This window comes from Conger conger, chromosome 8 (assembly GCF_963514075.1).
Source record: "Conger conger chromosome 8, fConCon1.1, whole genome shotgun sequence".
In the NCBI taxonomy this organism is placed as follows: Eukaryota; Metazoa; Chordata; class Actinopteri; order Anguilliformes; family Congridae; genus Conger; species Conger conger.
In genome coordinates, this window is record NC_083767.1 from 16940477 (window position 1) to 16961356 (window position 20880).

The window sequence follows — 20880 nt, forward strand, 5'->3', positions numbered from 1 at the left end:
TAAAACCTACTTTCAATAGGCATTTTAAAAAATACCATTGCTTTAGCTCTAATTCAGCAACCAAGGAAGAAATTAGGCCCATTAAAAACATCACTTTCAGACAGCGCAGGTTGGTAAAAACCTGAATTGTTTTATATGTTACTGAAGCGCAAGATAAGACATGCAGCTGATTATAGGACATTGGTACAGTGGACCCTGGCATTAAAGCAAGCTCTAGCATTTATTACCTTACATACATGTATAGTCAGAGCCCAAGACTGCCTAACTTTAACTGCCTAACCATGCATAACATGCTCTAAATTATCAGCTTTGATCTTTTAAGATGGCCATTTATCACATAAATCCAATTACTAATAATACGTTATATCGTGTTCTTTCAATAGCCTCACCTAGTACTAACCCTAAGCACAGACCAGATGAAAGCCACTGAAATCTATGGAGGTGGTGCTACCTAGGGCATTAGTAATTAGTGAGAGATACAGGGATAGAGCAATCGAGGATGTGAGTGAAACAAGGATAGACACACTAGGGATGGAATAAAACTGATATAATACACCAGTGATTAAGAGAGAGCTGCTCTGATTGGAGGGGGGAAAGGTAAAGCTCACAGAGAACAAATCGCAAGCACTGATACAAGCAGCAGATGTTAAGTGCAAGCAGTTCTAATTGGAGAGGACACGTTTACCTAGTCACAAGCTACTAGGGGTTACAGTAAGAGTTTGTACTTCTGCAAGCAAACAGAACCTTCACAGCTTACATTCAATAAGTCCATGAGGTAGACACACAAAGACGCAAGGGGCTGGTTTCACAGACACAGACTAAATTGAGTTTTGTCTGGAGAATGTAACTAGTCTAAGGACTAGTCTTACTCTGTGTCAGTGAAACTGGCCTAAGAACTCCTAACAGCTAAGGGCAACTGCTCTGAGCACTGAACAGATTTAAGGTTTAAACATGTATGTCATTGCTACAGTATGTGCACAAATGGCATCTCTCATCTCCTCATTCTCCAAGGTTCAAGTTGAGGGAAAGTTGGAGCACATGTCAGAAGAGGATGCAGCATCTGATAATCTTCGTTAGCCGTTGGCAAGACTGTTTTTAACAACACCCAATGAGACGGGGAGGCTACTTCAAGGCTTCTGATTGGGCTGTCAAAGATTCCAGAATACTGCATCCACAGGAGAGAAAAACTCAAAAGCAGGGGTGCACAACTCCGGTCCTGGAGGGCCGGTCTGGGAGCTAGTTTTTGTTCCAACCAATTACCATAATTTATGTTTCTCACAGCTCTAGAAATGATGCCGGTTCACTCCTGTACTCAAGAAGAGACACTTCCAGTCTGCAGCAAATATTTAGCCAATTAAATAATCAAGAGCAGAAGCTGGCGCAAAATCGTGAAGTGGATCGGCCCTTGCTGAGCACCCCTGCTCAACAAGACAACAAGAGTCACAGAATTACAGATCACCAGCAAGTCGGAGGGCGTTAAAACACACACACAAGCACACACACACACTCACACGTTAGCGCAGGGTGAGTAGGCCTGTTACAGGAAGCTGAAGAGCACGTTGAGAGTGAAACAGGAGAAGAGGTACAGGCAGTATGTACACAGGAAGGGGGAGTCTAATGGGTGCAGCACCACCTGCTGGCAGGTCCAGGATAGCGCACGGTGCAGGGAACGCACGATGGTACCTGTGGGGCTACCCATGGGCCGACGCTCCCCTGGAGGCAGTCCCACCATCACCTGTCCTGGAGCATCCACCAAAACAGGGCCCGGCTTGGGCACCTGCTTCTCCTAGGGGACAGATGACCGCTTTACCCGCATGCACTGGTCACAGATAAAAATCTATTTATTACCGTTTGTTTTTGAAACTTTGATGGTCCTCATTCATTCGTCTGGTTGCGGAGTCAAAGTCTTTGCCGTTGCCATTTTGTGCCGTCTTTGCTGTTCACCTTTTGTGTCATGCGTATAACACATTTCCACAAGGATCATTCAAGTATTCAATTAAATTAAATTAAATTAATTCTATAAGAACCTCGCCTACAAACACCTGTCACAGATTAACATCTCTATGAGAACCTTACCGACCCACACCTGTCGCAGATAAAACACCTCAGTGTGAACTTTAGCTAAACTCAGGAAGCAAAGGTCAAATGCAAATGTGTTATGTATCTGCAGCAAGATGAACAGCATCTGCACATCCGGTTTGACTGGAAGAGAAATTAATTTTAAGAGTACTGGCATGCAGAACATTTTTTGCCCACTAGCTATCAATCCTCTCAAGTGTCGACTGATTCACAATGAGAGCATAGGCAGGGGAGAGTGCTGATTGGTGGGTACCGGTACCTTAGCAGTGGGTGGAGCCACAGTGGGGGCGGGCCTCTTCCGCTGGGCGTGGCCGGACTGTCGGTAGCAGTAGTGAGGCGTGCAGTAAAACTTCCCTGAGAAAAACAACAAGAGTGCTTACATACCTGGAATAACTCGGTCCCCTCACATGAAATACCTCCACCCCCTCAACCAGGACACCTCATCAAGGGAGGAATAGCCAATCAGCTACTGCAACAATCAGCTCAGTTGAACTCAGTTACTATAATTTATGATCTCAGATACTATAATCGATTAACTCAAATTGCTATAATTGCCTCTACAGAAGTTCAAAGCACAGAGCTGATGTGAGGAGAACATTATTCATACAGTACTTGTGCCAATCTTTCCCTATTGGGAGCGGTCATGGCTTCATCATTCATTTCTTATTCTAATTTATGTTGATACCTATACTGAGATATAGGTATGTTTATGGGTTTATACTGTTAAGGTCACACGGGTATAACAGTGGCTGAATGCTGATGGCTGCCCCACCTTCCTGCACGTCGAAGGCGTACGAGGAGAGCCGCAGGGTGGTGCCGCAGTAGTCGCACTGGAAGCAGCTGCGGTGGAAGAACTTCCCCTCCGCGCTGAGGCGCTCCATCACGTACACGCGGCGCTGGCAGAAGAAGCACACGTCGCTGCCCCCGAGGTTCTGAGGGAACTCCTTACGCAGCGAGTTCTGTGGGCCCCAAAAACAAAAAACAGGTCTTAAAACTGGCTTCTGCCTCAGAATAGGATGTCCAAGTTCTGCAGAAACACAAGCTTCAGATACAGCTCATCTCTTTTAGAATGGGACTCTGGTCAAGGATTTGGTCTGTTAATTGCACGGATTCCAAATGTCCCGTACCAAACTGTTCAGTAGGAATGTGTACCTTTAAAACCATACATTCTAGCTAGTTATTTAAAAAACACACTACAGCTGATCATAATGCACCACACAGCATAACTGCCACCATGATATAACCACTCACAGGTTTCTGAAAGCAACAGCGGTCACCATTGCAGTCAAAATGTCCAACCTTATGCTGGGGAGCCCTGGAATATTTCACTGGACACATGGGGGCCATACAGGTAAAAAGAGAGGCACTGACTATGGGTGGTAAAAGGTAATCCCCAGCACAGTGTTCAGGGGTACCTGTCGCTTGAGTCCAGAGTTCTGAGCAGGGGAGTTTTCCTCAAACTTGGCCCGCAGTTGATTGGCCATGGATTTGACCTTTTGATTAGCGTCGGCTGACTCGTCCACTCTCCGCTCTGTCAGGGCGGAGACCAGAGGCAGCTTGGCATCATGGCCCTGTCGTGGAGCTTCCTCCTGGGAACAGGATTGTGTGAATGATTAAGAGTTCTGAATGTGTGAATGATTCGCGTTCTGAATGTGTGAATGATTAGTGTCCCGAATGTGTGAATGATTAGTGTTCTGAATGTGTGATTGATTAGTGTTCTGAATGTGTTAATGTTAGTGTTCAGAATGTGTGAATGATTAGTGTTCTGAATGTGTGATTGATTAGTGTTCTGAATGTGTTAATGTTAGTGTTCTGAATGTGTGAATGATTAGAGTTCTGAATGTGTGAATGGTTAGCGTTCTGAATGAGTGAATGATTAGTGTTCTGAACGTGTGAATGATTAGTGTTATAAATGTGTATTGGCATTGGCATTTTGGCAGATGCTCTTATCCAGAGCGACATACAGTTGATTAGACTAAGCAGGAAACAATCCTCCCCTGGAGCAATGCAGGGTTAAGGGCCTTGCTCAAGGGCCCAACGGCTGTGCGGATCTTATTGTGGCTACACCGGGATTAGAACCACCGACCTTGCGTGCCCCAGTCATTATGCTACCAGCCACCCCTATATATGAATGTATGATTAGCATTCTGAATGTGTGAATGATAATCAGGTCTGTGATTGTGTAATTGATCCAAGCGTGATCATGTTCTCTCACATCTTGAGACTGGCCTGACTGGGTCTTCCTCCTCTTCCTCACACCATCGGTATCCTTCTCCTTCTGGTCCTGCAAGAGGAGAAGTAACACATATAGTTACCTGCAATTCAATTCAACTAAATTCAATTCAAATATGAATTACAATACAATATTTTATTGGTACTTTCTTAGGCAACAATGCAAATACAGATGGTTTACTCTACTCTATTAGCCGGCTATGCTACTAGAGCCAGTTTGATAGATATTCTCTCAGCTTGCTGAGCTAATACAACTTGTGCTGTGCTAATATATCCCCATTAGCTGGATAGTCTATTAGCATGCTGTGCTAATATATCCTGTTAGACGGATAGTCAGTTGGAATGCTGTGCTAATTAGAGGCCAATAGACAGGGTTGCACAGACTTACCTTTGGGTTGCGCTTGCGGGAGAGGGATTGCCCAAGCTTGCTCAGGAAGGAGATGGGTGACTTGGTGCTGCCGATGAAGGCCGCCTTATCCTCAGGATTTAGTTTTCGATTATCTGGAGAGAGACAGAGAAGGCCACTTTGACTATGCTCAGGAGCAGAAGAGAGGACCAAAAACCAGCACACTTCCAACACTTACCACTAGGTGGCACCATATCCTTGAACATTTCGTAGAACTGTGTGAGGTACATGACCATGGACAGCTTGTCAGGAGCAGCAACGGATGACATCTCCTTTCCCGTCATAATGGGCGAGATGCCCAGCTCTCGCTCCGCCACGTCGAAACCCAACTGATTATTCTTCTCCACGTCTCGCTCCTCCAGCGAATCAAAGTCTCTGAAGGGAAAAGCCAAAAAACACAAAAGACATGTCAGCAGTGTTTTTTTGGACCCTAGTACGGACCTGGTCCTGGTGATGCGGGTGAGGCTCTCGTTCGGGCAGGACTCACATGAGGTCAGGGCGAAAGCGGTGGATGACAGCACACAGAGCGAGACCACTCTTCCAGGAGGTGGTGAGGTCGGTGACAGCCGCATGCCGGTAGCCCTCAGTTTGCTTTTGGCACCAGCTCAGCAGCTTGCTGGCGCGAACAATGGATTCTGGGAAACGGGACATATGACCCATTTTAAATGCCACTTAACCAATTTACCCAAAACCAAACTCCTATACTCCTTTGAAAGCACACAGACTCTACTGTGGTTGTTTCCATTGACACAAGATTACAGTGGCTGCTTCCAAGATCACACGGAGTACAGTGGCCGTATCCATGGACACATGATTAGTTTCCATGACTACAGAGGTTACAGTGTTCTTTTCATGAACAAATGGACTACAGAGGCCATTTCCATGGACACACAAACTACAGTGGCCATTTCCATGGACATAACAGACTGTACTAGATTGAAAAGTTGCTCACCACGTCGCGTCAGTTTGGTTGCTGTAGAGTTGACCGCATTTTCTACGTCAACGTGCAAATCCCCAGACTCCCCGGTATCTATGAGGTGGCGCACCTGCATACAGGAAGTAAACACATCAACACCCCACCACCATTATCACTGTCACCATAACCACATTCAACATCACCCATATCATCACAACCATACGTCAGTCTCTCCTGGTTCCTCGTTGGATATACACATACAGCCCTCGACACTCATTGGTTTGTGGTGAAAGGAGATGAACCTGATTGCGCCGGAGGAGGCTGAGGTTGATGTTGGGGTAGCGGGTGGTGGGGTCCAGGCTGTACACGTTGACGTTCTTGCTGATGTTCTCCGGAGTGGTCTGAGGCAGCAGACGGTAAATGCTCTCTCTGCCCGGAGAGGAGAGATCAGAGCTCATGAAAAACACAGTTTCACTCAATCTTAAAGGTACAATAGGTCATTTTTGTGTTAAAACATTGTTATAAGACCATTGTAAATCCCTTCCTATCATTGAAAAAGCCTCACTGACATGCTGACTCACCCTCTGCCTGTGTTTATAGTCCTTAAATTTGGTTTACAAAATATACAGTTCAAGGGCTGACACTCTGTAACAAAACATTGTATAGCTCTCCAATAATTCAAGCTCATTGGTTGAAAATTGGTTGTAACTGCCACAGCCAATGGCGTGGGGGGGGGGTCAATATCAGTGCATTCACAGAGAAGGGGGAGTAAATAGTGTTGTGGTTTGAGGGTTTGTTGCTGCAATTCCTCTCTTGAACTTTAGAAGTCTGAAATGACCTATTGTACCTTTAAAGTGGCAATTGTTAATTTGATTTGGCAGATTTAGCGACATCTCTGGTGACAAGGCTTGTTTTCACATTCTAAATAAAATAGTTCCATTCCAAACAAAGATATTATCACACAATGAAATGAGGCAGCCTTTTCACCAGTCTTCCAAAAGCAGACTCGCTAACAATGGGTGCTCATAATCCAGAAATTTACAATTCATCATTTAAATCGCAGGTTTATGATGTCCTTGTAGTTGTATTGCTCCAGTGTTCTACCCTTATAGTTCACTTAATTTTGTATTCAAATTCTCTAATATTGTAAAGTGCCTCGGGCAACACCTGCCTTTATAACATATGCGATACTATACATTTATTTTATGGAATGTGCAGCATGAATAGATTCACGCAAATCAGCTTGCTGGATAATTCCCAGAAACACAGCTTTCACCTCTCAGAGAGGACATCCAGCGGACCCCTCCCCTGCGCCCAACTCCGAACCATCCAGGCTGAATCCATCGCTGCCAGAAACCCTCGCGCGATCCCTGTGCCCATGGGCCAAAACGGCTGCAACAAGACACCCAAACAAATCACCCAAAATGCCCCAAAAACTCACAACCACAACAACAACAAGAACAACAAACACCACCACAACAACAACCACAACAACAACTCCTCTTCCTCTCACCTCCAGCAGGCTGTCCCCCACCAGGGTGAGCAGTAGCTGGTGCCCGTTGTGTTGGCGCACCAGGGCGGCGTTCTCAGAGGCGTACATGCAGGTGAAGTCAAACATGGCCACGTCCGGTTGGCCGTAGTGGTTAATGGCGAAGTCCAGAGACGGCAGCTGGTGGTTGGTGGAGAAGTCCGCCGCCTCGCGGGCATAAGCGAGCAGGGCTGCCTGGTCCACATTTCCCCGTGACAGTAAGAGCTCGGTGTCCCCGTAGTCCTGTAGGGGGCGACAGAGGCATTAGCAGTGTCTGCAGAGCCCTACAAGGGGCAATTCTTCAAGGGTTCATGTTTCATCTAAGTGATCACTCTAGGTCTTGGAACTGTAATTTCCTCTAGGGTCTTCAACGCACTTGTCTCTGGTTCGGATTTGCACTTTATTGCATGTCGCTCTGGATAAGAGCGTCTGCTAAATGACTGTAAATAATGTAATGTAATGCAAGAGGCAGTTGCAGTGCCTACATACTCCTACAGAGGCCCATAGAATGGCATTCGCAGTGCCCACATATTCGCGAACATGTCAAATACAGCATATTTCCAGGGAATATTGTACTGAAACCAACATTCTTTCCACAGGAATGTTGCCTGATGCTGACTACTGACCTAATATGGAAGCATGGAGTGTAGCATATTACGTAAGTGAATGTGTTTTACGTGAACAGGGAGAAGCAGGAGAGAGGACCGGGGTTAGATGAGAGAAACAAGATGTACTCCAGTTCGGGGGAGAGACAGTTTTATGATTCTCATCAGGCATACTGAGGCCCCCCTCATCTCCAGAGACTGATCACTCACATTCAAGATGACCCCCTTCTCTAGAAGGCTCTGCTTCTTCGCTGTCATCACAAAGTAGTGTGTGTCGTCCTTGTAGTACACAATGTTCTCCAGGTCGACTCCTGGGAATCAAGAAAAACAGGCTATTTTGGGAGAAAATTGTACCTCCAACGATGACCCCCTTTTGCTGCTGAACAGAGACGCCGATACAAGGAAACATTGAGAAAAACCTGCCGCTGATGCGGCACAACAGAGCAGAAGCAAATCAGTAGGATCACTTATGAAAAAAAGCCAATTATCCATCAAGGATGACCAAAGGGAAAGAACAACAAAGAATGACCTCCAGCACGGCAACTCTTAAATAAATCAAGAAGATCGAAGTCCAAACACATGAATGCTGACCATACTTACACCAGCTTCGTACTGACCATTGATTAAACTAAACACCCATCAACTCTAAGAGAGAAACCCACATACCAACATGCAGACTGTCTCACCAGGGCCTAATGATGCTGGTATAGCATTAGAATAAATTATTCAGGCCTTTCTTCCGTCTTGATTCCTGGGCTATTATCACAAGCTCTGAATTCCTTCGATTACATGTGCAATATTAGTGTTATTGCACAATACAGCACATACAGCTCTGTAATAGTACTGTTATCATATATAAAGCAGTGTTATTCATTTACTAGTACTGTTATAACAGACCTGTGGCTTCCCGCAGGCCCTGGAAGAACTTCTGGTTGAAGATGAAGGCCACGCCACTGATCTCCTCCACCTTGGCCTCGGCTGTGGTGTGGCGGTTGATGAAGTTGGCAGTGATAGCAATGGCCAGTTTGCCCCGGAACTCCTTCCTGCGGAATCCTAGAGCAGGGAAAGGAAATGACGTCAGAACACAAGAAGACCTCTCATCATGCCGACTCTGGGATACCTGTGCAAATTCAAGGCCGCAAGCTAACCAGCAACCCATCTTAACCAAAAGCCGCCGCTGATGGTGATTCAGCATTGAGCAGGAAGACAATTTTGATCAGGCAGACCACAGCTATGGATCTGGTTCGATCCAGTCTTGACCGGTTCCCTTTTTACCTGGCAGCGTGTTCCTCCGGCCATCAGCTCCAACAATGACATCAAACTCAAACTCATTGACCGGATGTGTCTGGGGAAGAAACTCTGCCCGCCACCCAATCCCTGAAAAACACAAGAGCCAATACACCAAGAGACATCACCAAAACATAAGCTCATGCTCTGAGTGATTTAAAACAGTTAAACAGTTATTAAATGGCCAATGAAAACAGAGATTCTCTTTGCACTCCTTTCACAATGTTTTTGAGTTTGAGAAAATCCCTGCAGTATTACCATTATTAAGGAACATTATTATTAATAAAAAATAAATAAAAGCCCCGCAGCATGACGGAGACAGGGGTCTTACTCTCATTCTCCTGGTCCTCAGGTGGCTCTATCAGCCTCTTGAACTCCACATTAACGTGGATCTCGATGCCCAAGAGCAGAGCCACCTTTAACAGGATCAACTGCAACTGCCGAATACCTGAGAGAGGGGTGAGAGCACATCACTAACCAAACTCCACCCTGACCCTAAGACACGTTAAAGCATGTCACCACGCAAACTCCACCCAAACCCCACCCTGACCCAAAGACGTGTTAAAGCATGTCTCCACCCAAACTCCACCCAAATCCCTAACTGAACCCACACAAGCTAACCAACCCAAAATAACCGTGCAGAACAAAGTGCAAAGACATGTAGAGCTTACTGATGTGGTCGATGGCGCCAGCGCAGAACTTTCCGTAGAACTTCTTGGCTCCGAGGCCGCGCAGGTCCTGGATGGTGAAGGGCCAGAGGTGGAGCACGTTGTTTCGGGAGAAGGCGTCGCGTTTCTCCACCAGCACCACCTTGGCCCCCAGGAAGGCTAGCTCGATCGCCATCCGCAGCCCGCATGGCCCTGCCCCGATGATCAGACACTGTGGGCAGAGACAACATCAGGACCATGGGTAATGTGCAATACCTTCTGGTATGTTCCATGTTGGTTCTGTGGGTGGGGGTTTTTGAGTGTGTCGGTTCTGTGGGTGGAGCTTTAGATTGTATCGGATCCAGAGTTTTTTAGTGTGTTGTTTCTCTGCGTTCTTGAGCATCTTTGGGTGCAGTCGAGGGTGTCAATTGGGTTAGTGGAGTTTTTGAATGTGTTGGTACTGTGTGTGGAGTTTTTCCAGTGGGTCGGTTCTGTGGGTTGAGTTTTTCAATGTGGCAGTCCTGGTAGGTTTGTGGTACAGACCTTGGAGTTGGCACATGCGCGCCCTTTCTTGTAATCCTTGTGGCATGCCCTCTTGTCTAGCTTGGCCCACAGGGCCTTGGCCTTCCAGTAGTTGAGCCGGGACTTGAGCTTGTGGTAGAAGATGCGGCAGTCAGTAGGCCGGAGGTCCAGAAAGTCACACAACTCCTGGAAGGCTTTCAACGTGCCCTTACACGTGGACGCCTGGCTGAAGCGGTCAAACAAGACGTGGGATTGGTTCACATTGGCCCCTCCTCCAGTGGCCACTCCCCCATCCCCCATGCCCCACTTCGATCACCCTTTTCTCGGATTCTTCAACTTCAACCTTCTCACATCTTCATTCTGTCAGGGAACACAGGAAAGACATAGTGTAGGTGAAATATAGACAGCAAAAAGGAAGGCCAATACATGTTCATACTGGCCTGCTGGGTGGCTTAGCACATTTCACAGGAGTCTGAATTACACATCAAAAACGATCCTGAAAAAAGCTATAAATAGACAGGGAAATATCCATGCAGGAGAGAGTGAAAATGTGCCCCGACTCTCTAATTCCCAATGAGTTGCAAACAGGAAGTCCAGATGCTGGCATGATAAATGCTGGTAAGAAATGGAACAGCTTCAAAGGAAAATAAACAGGACCATTTCAGTGGAGGCCTTTTGAAGGGTAACTGGATTCTTCAAAGTAATATTCCAACTATTTCCCCAAAAGCCTACCCCTGTACCTCACATTGTCTGCACTCATACATGGGTAATTTAATGTCAAATTAACACTTTTGGACCGCATTGTCACAGATTTTAATGATATCTGGCATGCTGATTTGGCCTTGTAAAAAACCACTGGAACCAAAATAACACTTGGACTATTAATCTGGGAGATATGGGCTATGCACTCATTAGCATTACTCCATGGCATTTTTTTGACTTGGCTTATTTTCATTACTGTAGGTCATAGAGAAATGGTTCCTATATCACTTTATAGTCTTCACCAGTTCTATATTTTACATATATTATGTTCACACCAAAGTGAAAGGTAACCGTTATGAATTATGATTCATGAGTGTATCTTGAAATCTAATTTGCAAAAACACCCAAATCACCTAAGTTCGATTATAATGCCAACACAATCTCCAGAAAAATTGGTCTTGAATATTTCAGTCATTGCCTTGATATCATTAGGTAACTGCAGCAGTATCACATGGTTTTGGATCCTGGTTTTCCATCCTCCCTTTGTCTGTGACTCAGTAGTGAAATAACATAATTACAGTCTTGCCGGGGGCTTGTTTTGGATATGTCCATATTTTATTCCATAAAAGGTGGAGCTCTGGGGGTGGGGCTTGTTTCTTTTCTGTTTATTTGTGTCAGAGGTGACACCACTGGAAACTAAAAACCCACCTAGGATAGAAAATAAAATAAAAAAGTGATTCATAATTTCACCAACAAATGAGTCTGAGTTGAAGACGAGAGTGAAAAATGTTTTTTAACAGATTGAAACATGCAGATATAAATTTAAACCACTTAAACTGTCTGAAGAGTTTCCTTGGAGTGAGACGCAGGGTTTTGCAGGGTAATTTAAAACAGGCCAGGTCAATTTCACCCCGACAGCAGGGCAGGGTTGCTAAGGTATAAATAGATGTCCCAGCTCTGTTAAGAGTATGTGCCAGCCTGACTCACACTCCATCGTCCCCAGAGGTGGGGGTGTGGACTTTACATAAATAGCTTAAATAAAACAAAATAAAATGTTCACTCAACACAGAGACCAACTTTATGCCGTTTCAAAAGCCTTTATTTATGCACTGAATGTGCTGAAATGGAGGCCGGTAGTTCCTTGGACAGCACTGACAAGAAATCCAGGCTATCAGCTTCATTATTAATAATCATGTCCTGCCTGGTTTATAATTAGACACCAGTACAGCGCGCTGTAAGATCCTTGTAGAGAAACAACCTCTCTTCCTGCTATGCAGATCCTTCCTCTGGCCTGGGCTGTCCCTCTACGTTTTCTGCTCTCGTTCTTTAGAGAGGCACATTCTCTAGAACTCTGGTAACCAACCCTGTTCCTGGAGATCATCCTGCATGTTTTCATTTCAACCCTAATTTGGCACACCTGACTCTTATAATTAGCTGCTCAATGCAGATTGTTAGCAGTTGAATGACTTGTGCTTTGTTCAGGTTGGAGTGAAACCTACGGAACAGTGATCTCCACGGGGTAAAGGACAGTGTATACAGTAAGACCCATTATGCCTTGATTAGCTGCGGATTTGTCACAATTTTAGATTTGGAATCACATCTTAACATGTGCTTAATGTGCACATTCTCAGATCTTATTAAAGGGTATTTGGATACATTTTGGTTTTAACATGTAGAAATTACAGCGGTGTTTAGCTATACATAGTCCCCCTATTCCAGGGCACCATAATGTTTGGGACACATGGCTTCACAGGTGTTTGTAAGGGCTCAGGTGTGTTTAATTGCCTCCTTAATGGAAGTATTAGAAAGCTCTCAGCACCTAGACTTTCGATCACCTTTGAAGGCTATTACTGCCATTTATCTACATGAGGACCAAAGTTATGCCAATGAAAGTCAAAGAAGCCATTATGAGACTTAGATACAAGAATAAATTGGTTAGAGACATCGGCCAAACCTTAGGTTTACCAAAATCAACTGTTTTGAACATAATTAAGAAGAAAGAGTGCACTGGTGAGCTTACGAATTGCAAAAGGGACTGGCTGGCCAAGGAAGACCTCCACAGCTGATGACAGAAGAATTCTCTCCATAATAAAGAAGAAATTCCAAAACACCAGTCTGACAGATCAGAAAGACTTCAGGAGTCAGGTGAGGACTTGTCAATGACCACTGTCTGCCAAGACTTCATGAACAGAAATAGAGGCTACACTGCAAGATCCAAACCACTGGTTAGCCAAATGGCCAGGTTACAGTTTGCCAAGAAGTAGGCCTACTTAAAAGAGCAACCACAGTACTGGAAAAAGGGCATGTAGTCTAGACAGATAAAAAGAAGATTAACTTCAGAGTGATGGCAAGAGTGACGGCAAGAGCATGGAAGTATGGAAAAGAGAAGGAACTGCCCAAGCTCCAAAGCATACCACCTCATCTGTGAAACACGGTGGTGGGGGTGTTATGGCCTGGGAATGTATGGCTGCAGAAGGTACTGGGTTACTCATCTTCATTGATGATATAACTGCTGATGGTAGTAGCAACATTAATTATGAAGTGTACAGACACATCCTATCTGGTCAAGTTCAAGCAAATGCCTCAAAACTAATTTGCTGGCGGTTCATTCTACAGCAAGACAATGATCCCAACCATACTGCTGAAGCAACAAAGGAGTTTTTCAAAGCTAAAAAATTGTCAATTCTTCAGTGACCAGAGTCAATCACCTGATCTGAACCAATTTGAGCATGTCTTTCATGCTGAAGAGAAAACTTAAGGGAACTAGCCCCAAAAACAGACAAGACCTGAAGATGGCTGCAATACAGCCCTGGCAGAGCATCACCAGAGAAGACACCCAGCAACTGGTGTGGTCCATGAATTGCAGACTTCAAGCAGACTTCAAGGATATGCAACAAGATGCTAAACATGACCACATGAACATTTACATTAGATTACAGTGCCCTGAAATGGGGGACTTATGTAAACACTTCAATAATTTCTACATGGTGAAACTGTGCACTTTAACCACGTGTTCTTGTTTATTACAAATCTCAAATTGTGGAGAACAGAAACAAATAAATAAATGATGGGTCTTTGTCCAAAACGTTATGAAGGGCACTGTAGTTTGGAGATGTATGATTGTTGCCACCAGCTATTATCAAATTTGATGGTCGGTCACAGGTCACAGCGACTTCTAGTTTATACTACAACGACGGACAATTTGATGTCGTCACCATCATAGTTGTGCTCAGTGCTGAGACGTGAATTGTATTGAACTTTGACCCCATGTCTAGCTCAACTGTCATGACAACATTATTATAGAATGTTCTGTTCTGTAATTATCTTTAGGGAAGTGTCATTAATTTACTTCCATATCTTGAGCTCGCAATGACTCCACTTTGGTGTTAATTTATACGTTTTATGAGCAACAGCATTCAAAATCAAAGCGATAATGGAATGTTGGTGACAATGTAGTGATATCCATCAGCTGATCATATATTGACCAACTATAAACTGGTCTTTAGTGACCACTGTTCTAGAGGGTGTTCTGACCACTCAGGGCTACACTGAGCCTTTCTCTTTGCCTAGTGGTCAGGTGGGGGGCATTTCTTCTATAAGGTGGTTTTCTATACTAAAAATGGCCCAAGGGCTATTTATCTCTATTGAAAATAGACCGTCAAGTCAGTTTTCCTCGGAGTCAGGTTTCTATGTAGCGTAACACTAAGTAATCATGGAGGCAAGCAGCTAGGATGTTTCATAGGCTAGATTCATTGATATGCTGACCTAAATCCCAAAGTGCTTCGCAGTAAATGGCGGGTTAGACTGGGTGATGGTGGTTAGCCTAAGTCGTGAGCTTGTGAAAACCAGTGTGGAAATTTTGACAGTGAGGAACCCCTTACTCTATGCAATACATTATATTTTATTTTGTTTTAACATCTCTGAAAGATGGACATATCGCACACACCGAGGCTCAGGCCTGTGAAGCCATGCATGTCCATTGTGGCATTTATACCCAACAAGTTTTACCAAACCTGTTTTACCCACTGCGTTGTACCGAACAAGTTTTACCCAACCCTTACTTGATCCAACGCATTCCTTCCCTTGACCAAACAATGCCAGGAAACCATTCGGGCTGCAAGTCTGAGGAATGTCGGGCTGACATTACAATTATATTACACATGGTAACTTCATAAGCTGCTACCAAAAACCTCATTTCACCCCGCAGGATTTGTATGTATCAAGCAGCCAATACCGTGCTTTGTTTCTGATGCTCACTTCCTGGTCTTGTTGAGAGACATTACACATTAGCGCCAGTCAGTCACCAGCTTCAGTCTAAGTCAATAGTAACAATCTGGTAAAAATAGGAAGCCAATTATTTTTTTCCCCTAAAGAAAATGTAGTCACAATCAGTGTTTTTCCTTCATCTAAATTAATATCTCCCCATGTGCCGATTTTCTTCAAGTTATTCTGCTATTAGGACAATATAGTAATACATTGAAGGAGAATCAAGGAGTGTTGTCACTGCCGAATCACACTCACACACACTTAGTAGACGAGCTGCATTTGGCAGATACCCACATCTGAGATACCCCGATAATTGGCTTCCCGTTTCCCTGCTGCGCAGTCTCTGGCTCCAAATTTTATAACATGGTGGCGCCTGAAAACTTAACTTCCGCGGTTTCAAAACGCTTTTCACAAATCTGTGGATAGTCAGTGGGTGACATCACAGGCACTTGGTCCATATTTTTTCTACAGTCTATGGAATGTACACATGCCGGTGTCACTTTCTCGTTCAAACATAGCAGTGTGGTTGTGAGTGTTAGACCTGGCTTCTTCACCCCCCTGCTCTTCCCTCAACAGAAAAATCTTATGGGACCCAAGTGCCCCTTGAATAACAGTTCTTTGCGAAGCACTGACATGACTCTTACACAAACCTTTCGGACAATTCAATATCATACAGCCTTTTAAAAACCGATCTGGAGAGGCACAGCAAAAACAGGCCAAAGGTGGAGACGGCTCTGCCTGAACACAATGACAGAAATATGAAAGCAGCTCCGGAATGTTCCAAAAGACACTCATTATAGAAACGGGAGGAAACAAAGCTGCCCTCAATGGCTGCCTCTCAAACCGCAAAAATGCTGCCTCGTAGGCATTACTCAAAGGCATCGAGTGCCGTCCCATTCCAAAGTTGGCAAAAAATTATGCCTTCTAAGGCATCTTCATTTGGATGATTTTAAAGGCAGCATGCATGCATCCTTGGCCAGGTAGGATATCCCATAAGTCTTTTTGATTAACCTCAGGTTTCTCTGACTTTCGTTAAATTAATGGAGACTGAAAACAGCGCAGTGTTTGAAGAACTTAAAAGAGCTCGTCCACAAGTCCAAGTATACAGCAAGCTTGACAGTTTGTTATAATTTATTTAAATCACTTGAATTATTTCACGCACTGAAATAACACATTTTATGTTTTTAAGCCTTGGTAAGCTTTCCATGAACTAGGCAGATAAATTGCTTGTAATTACACATTGCGATATCACATTACTTTGACTCTGACGTCCTCCTGCCTGCAGTGAGTCTCATTACGGGCTGCTCTGGTGCTGCCTAAGCACCTCCAAAGACACCTTTGAGGTCAGTGGCAAATCAGGCAGTGAGGCAATGAGGCATCAAGGCAACTGCCTTCGGTACGAGATGCAGCCAATGTCCCAGGGCACCTCAGTGCAGATGGAGGTGGAAGTGTGGTGTTTTCTAGGGGTAGGGGAATATGTGGATTCGGGGGGGGTGCAAAATATATTTCAAGGTCCATTTCCGCCCAGCCCATCAAACCTGTGTAGCACTTCAGTACACCCAAAAGTGAACAGGGGACACAATAATATCAGGGTCACGTCAATAACAGCCGATAAACTTCAAAGTTTGAAGGCAATTGCAATTGACAATTGACATTGGGACATAAAGTGACGAACAAAATCCTTCAGAAATATTACTCTTCTTACATGATAAAAAATGTTAATGCATATGATCATCTCGGCTGAGGGGAAGGGCCAAATAAATATTTTTTCTATATTGTTATGCGAGAAAAAATGTGACAAATAACTTGGATGTGACACAGAAAGACAGGTATTTTGGGGAGACTATACATTTTCAAAAAACTGTGAATTTAATGCATGAGGTTTGACATCCATGTAATGCAGGAGGCTTGGCTGAACATATTTCTTTCTTAGTTTAGATTTTTATGAGGAGACACCAGCGTTATGGATATGACGCCATTGCGTTATGGATGTGACACATCTGAAATGCATATTGTTTGACAATCTACTTCCCAGTCAAATCTTAACACATTTGTTGTCATCTGAAATGGTTCTGAATGTCAGTTTTGATAGAGAGAACCATCTAAAAGGGGTTTGAATGTTTTCAAGAAGGCCGCCAAGTACAATTGATTCCAATTTCTAAGCATTTTCCAGTTGTTAGTCTACATTTTTTCAGATTTTAAAATGGTCATAATCGACTATTTTGGACACAATAAGTTTAATTGGTAAGAAAATGAATTTACTTTTTCATTCTCAGGTTGACATTACTGTGGAATTGCTCATGAGCAAATATTATGGGTCAATGTGATGTTGCACCATACATGCACCACGGAGGTGATTTATGTGTTTGGAGTTAGTGTACTGTAGACAGTATTTGAAATTAGCCTGTAGTCCACTAGGCTAAACTATTATTTGTATTTGACAGGTCCCTGAAAGGACTACAGTTCTTATTTTGGTCCCAATATTAAAAAGTTAACGTACGCTGTGTTCAGGGTTTGCCATACCCAGTGTTTGGGGTTAGTGATGCTCGATTTGCTGTTAGGGTACCTTCCGTTCGGCATTAGCGTACACTGTGTTTGGGCTTAGAATACTGTGCCCCATAGTGGCAGTGTGACCGTTTTGGTGCTGGTTAGCTGCTTGCTTTATTACTTTCCAGAGGTTCCCTCCAGCCTGCCCCAGTTTCCATGTCCCAGCTGACATGCTCTTCTACTGCCCGGAAAACTGGACTGAACAGGACTGCTTCCTGTTTCCATCCACACCGTTTAATCATGAAAGTTCCTGCTGAGTCAGCACACAGAGCCCATCCCCACCTCTCTCTCGCTACCTACCCCTCCCTACGCAGCCAGGCCTCACGCCTCCCCAAACACCCACAGTGGATCTACAACAGATGAGAAGGAATGCATAACAAATCAATAAATCAGAAATACTATCAGTTTAGGAGCGTTTAATGGTGCAAGCTGGGCCCTGCAGAGGCTTCCAGTCTCGCTGCACAATAAGCCACAAGGTGTCCATATGAGACACAGATGGCTGTCAGATGTCAGCTGGACTGCCACAAGTTTCCTAGGGACCTGTCAACACTCATACAAGAAAACTATTCTACTCAGCTGCACAATGCATTCAACAGCATATCAACCGCACGTGTATATTTATTATATTTCCTGCTTGCCAATACCACATTTGCATTGTACAATAAAATGTCTCTAGAAATTTTATGCATTCTTAAATCGATCAAATTCTTACATTTTTCAATCAAACCTAGGCTAACATAGTAGGATGTAATTAAGACAGGCCAATCAAACTTTGTGTTAAAACAAAATGGTGGCAAGACCTAGGCTCAGAATTGATACACTGACTGAAGTAATATATACTGCACATTAACAAGAGGGTAGGAATTTCGTTTTTCACTGCAGTCCACTACATGTAAAGCAGAACAAAGATCCCTGCATGGACCAACTTGCATATATGCCTGAGGGCCAAAACTGAGTGTACACATTTCAGTTTTTATAAAAGGCAAGGATGCAAAGCCACTCGTTGCAGTATTTCCTTATAAAGCGTCACTAGACTTTGCAGTAATACACTCCTGCAGTGAAATGAATGCAGTGATCACATACGCCGCATTACACACACAAACAGTCATTTTTTTAACGTTTGCGTTGCCTTTCATATAATGCGGCCACGGGCTACGCACTACAGTGTAACTTGTGGCGTTTAAAGCTGCTATCGGAACAAAACTGAGAATCACTTCGCAATGTCAGATTAAAATATTGTACTAAACAAGCCACTAGCCCTGGAACCCGGAGTACTGCCATGTAAAAACACACACTGAGGTAACCAGGTCTTATACGGTAGAGAAGTCACCAGCAGTTTCTCGGATGCAGCGCAGGAACCACGAAGGCTAACTGCGCTAACGTTAAAATAGCTCTGTGCTGTCAGCTTGTCCCAATCCAATTTAAAGAAACATCAAACATTTGCCTTTACCATAGACTAAGTTATTGTTGGTCATTGTCTTTAGATTTGTATAGCTGGATATCAACTGCAAAATATTAATTGATGAATTAAATGTTATCGGAGTAAAGTTGCAAGAAAGGTAACAACGCTAGTTGTCAGTGGGTATAGGACAGATGAGATTTTAAGAGTATCGTACCACTGACACGACTTCACATTCCGACAACCCTTACCTGGCTTTAGAGAGCTAATCCTGAAAAATGTCCGTGTTTACTGCAATTCCCAAAAGTATAATCCACGTTGCGACATATTTACCATGTCCACATTTTTGAGAAAAAAGTCGTAAACAATCAACAGTCGTGAGGTTAATCCTTATACTTCTTATTTCGACTCCTTAGTCTGCCGCGTTTCCAACAGGCGTGTAACTGTTCATACCACAAGCGGTGCTCCGGCAAAGGCAGGGTGCATCTCTGTGGAATACAAGGGGTAACCTACAAAAAACGACAACTTCAATTGTAATTGTAAGGCCCCAAGCTGAAAGTAGTAATTTAAATCATATAGTAAAGTTCTGTAATCACACAATAAATTATTTAATCAGCATACACCACCAAAATAGCGTTTGAAACTGAATGCCGAATGTATTTTGCACCCTTTCCTAAATTCGAAGTGCAGCGGCATGTTTTCGCAGACTTTAAGCCGATTGGTTATCATGGAGGTGACGTATTTCTGGGCGTTCCCACAGCGATGACGTGTTAGGGGCGGCAGACCGTACAGTAAAATCAAACGACGGTAGGAATTGCAGTGCATTGAAGCTGAACAGTATTATGTATCTCCAGTGTAAATAATAATTCGCTGAAGCAACCAGTCAAACATGCCATACAAGCAGATCATGTCAGTTACCAAGTTAAAGACGACATGCAGTAAATTCCAGCCACATCCCACCTTTTCTGACCCCTTGAATATTCTCCTCAAGGTAGTCGGTGTACATCCTTGCAACAGTAGCCTGACTGACTTACATGTGAGAGCAGAGACTTCCTAATTGCACAGCCCACAAGTGGCCAGTGGACAAGACAGGAGGGAGAAAGTAACAGGCTCACAGAACAGCATGCTGAGATATGACAGGCTATCAAAACAGTCTGACCTTGTTACTGCTGCAGCATCTCGTGACCTTCATGTGTCCATCGTACAAGAGCCTTAATCACACTAATGTGGCTTTGTGTTCCCTATCGAAATCTATCACAAATACGCATAGTATAAACGCAAATAAAGAGCTCATACCTAATGCGCAAAATATCCACCACCTGCAGACAGAGCAGTGTATGGCCTCATCCCATTCAGTACGTAATGTTTCTGGCAGCGTGTGGTTTCCTCCTCTGTTCACCCTGGTAGGAAGTAGTCTGGACTAGCACACATTGTCATGGGAACAGGGGGATACACTAACGCTGAGGTAATTTGGTAGTTGGGTGCAGAAAGGCACGTAACCAAGGTTGTACCCCACTTTACTGTCTCACCAGTAAGAGGGCATTCCTCCACTGCTACCTGCCGCACACAGTTAATGAGAAATTGAATGGTCTGGTATGCTTTATTAATTTATATATACACAGTCCAGTGAGCAGCAGTTCTGCGGACAAAAACACCTTGTTAATGAGAGAGGCCAGTGGAGAAGGTCCATACTGGTCAAAGCTGACAGGAAGTAACACAAATAACCACACATTACAACAGTGGT

General features: G+C 44.1%; 1 protein-coding gene across 1 annotated transcript in view; it reads right to left on the reverse strand.

The window, feature by feature from the left end:
* LOC133134795 (protein-methionine sulfoxide oxidase mical3a-like) overlaps positions 1–19797 on the reverse strand; it is a 37166-nt gene extending 17369 nt beyond the window's left edge. Inside the window, 19 exon segments of the mRNA XM_061251208.1 lie at positions 1684–1786; positions 2339–2433; positions 2852–3038; positions 3495–3668; positions 4295–4363; positions 4700–4812; positions 4896–5092; positions 5205–5352; positions 5670–5763; positions 5936–6062; positions 6910–7025; positions 7147–7404; positions 7977–8077; positions 8664–8819; positions 9042–9143; positions 9385–9501; positions 9725–9932; positions 10244–10582; positions 19388–19797. Of these exon segments, the coding sequence (XP_061107192.1) occupies positions 1684–1786; positions 2339–2433; positions 2852–3038; positions 3495–3668; positions 4295–4363; positions 4700–4812; positions 4896–5092; positions 5205–5352; positions 5670–5763; positions 5936–6062; positions 6910–7025; positions 7147–7404; positions 7977–8077; positions 8664–8819; positions 9042–9143; positions 9385–9501; positions 9725–9932; positions 10244–10522 (2644 nt within the window). The 5' untranslated portion in view covers positions 10523–10582; positions 19388–19797.
* Positions 19798–20880: the final 1083 nt, after the last annotated feature.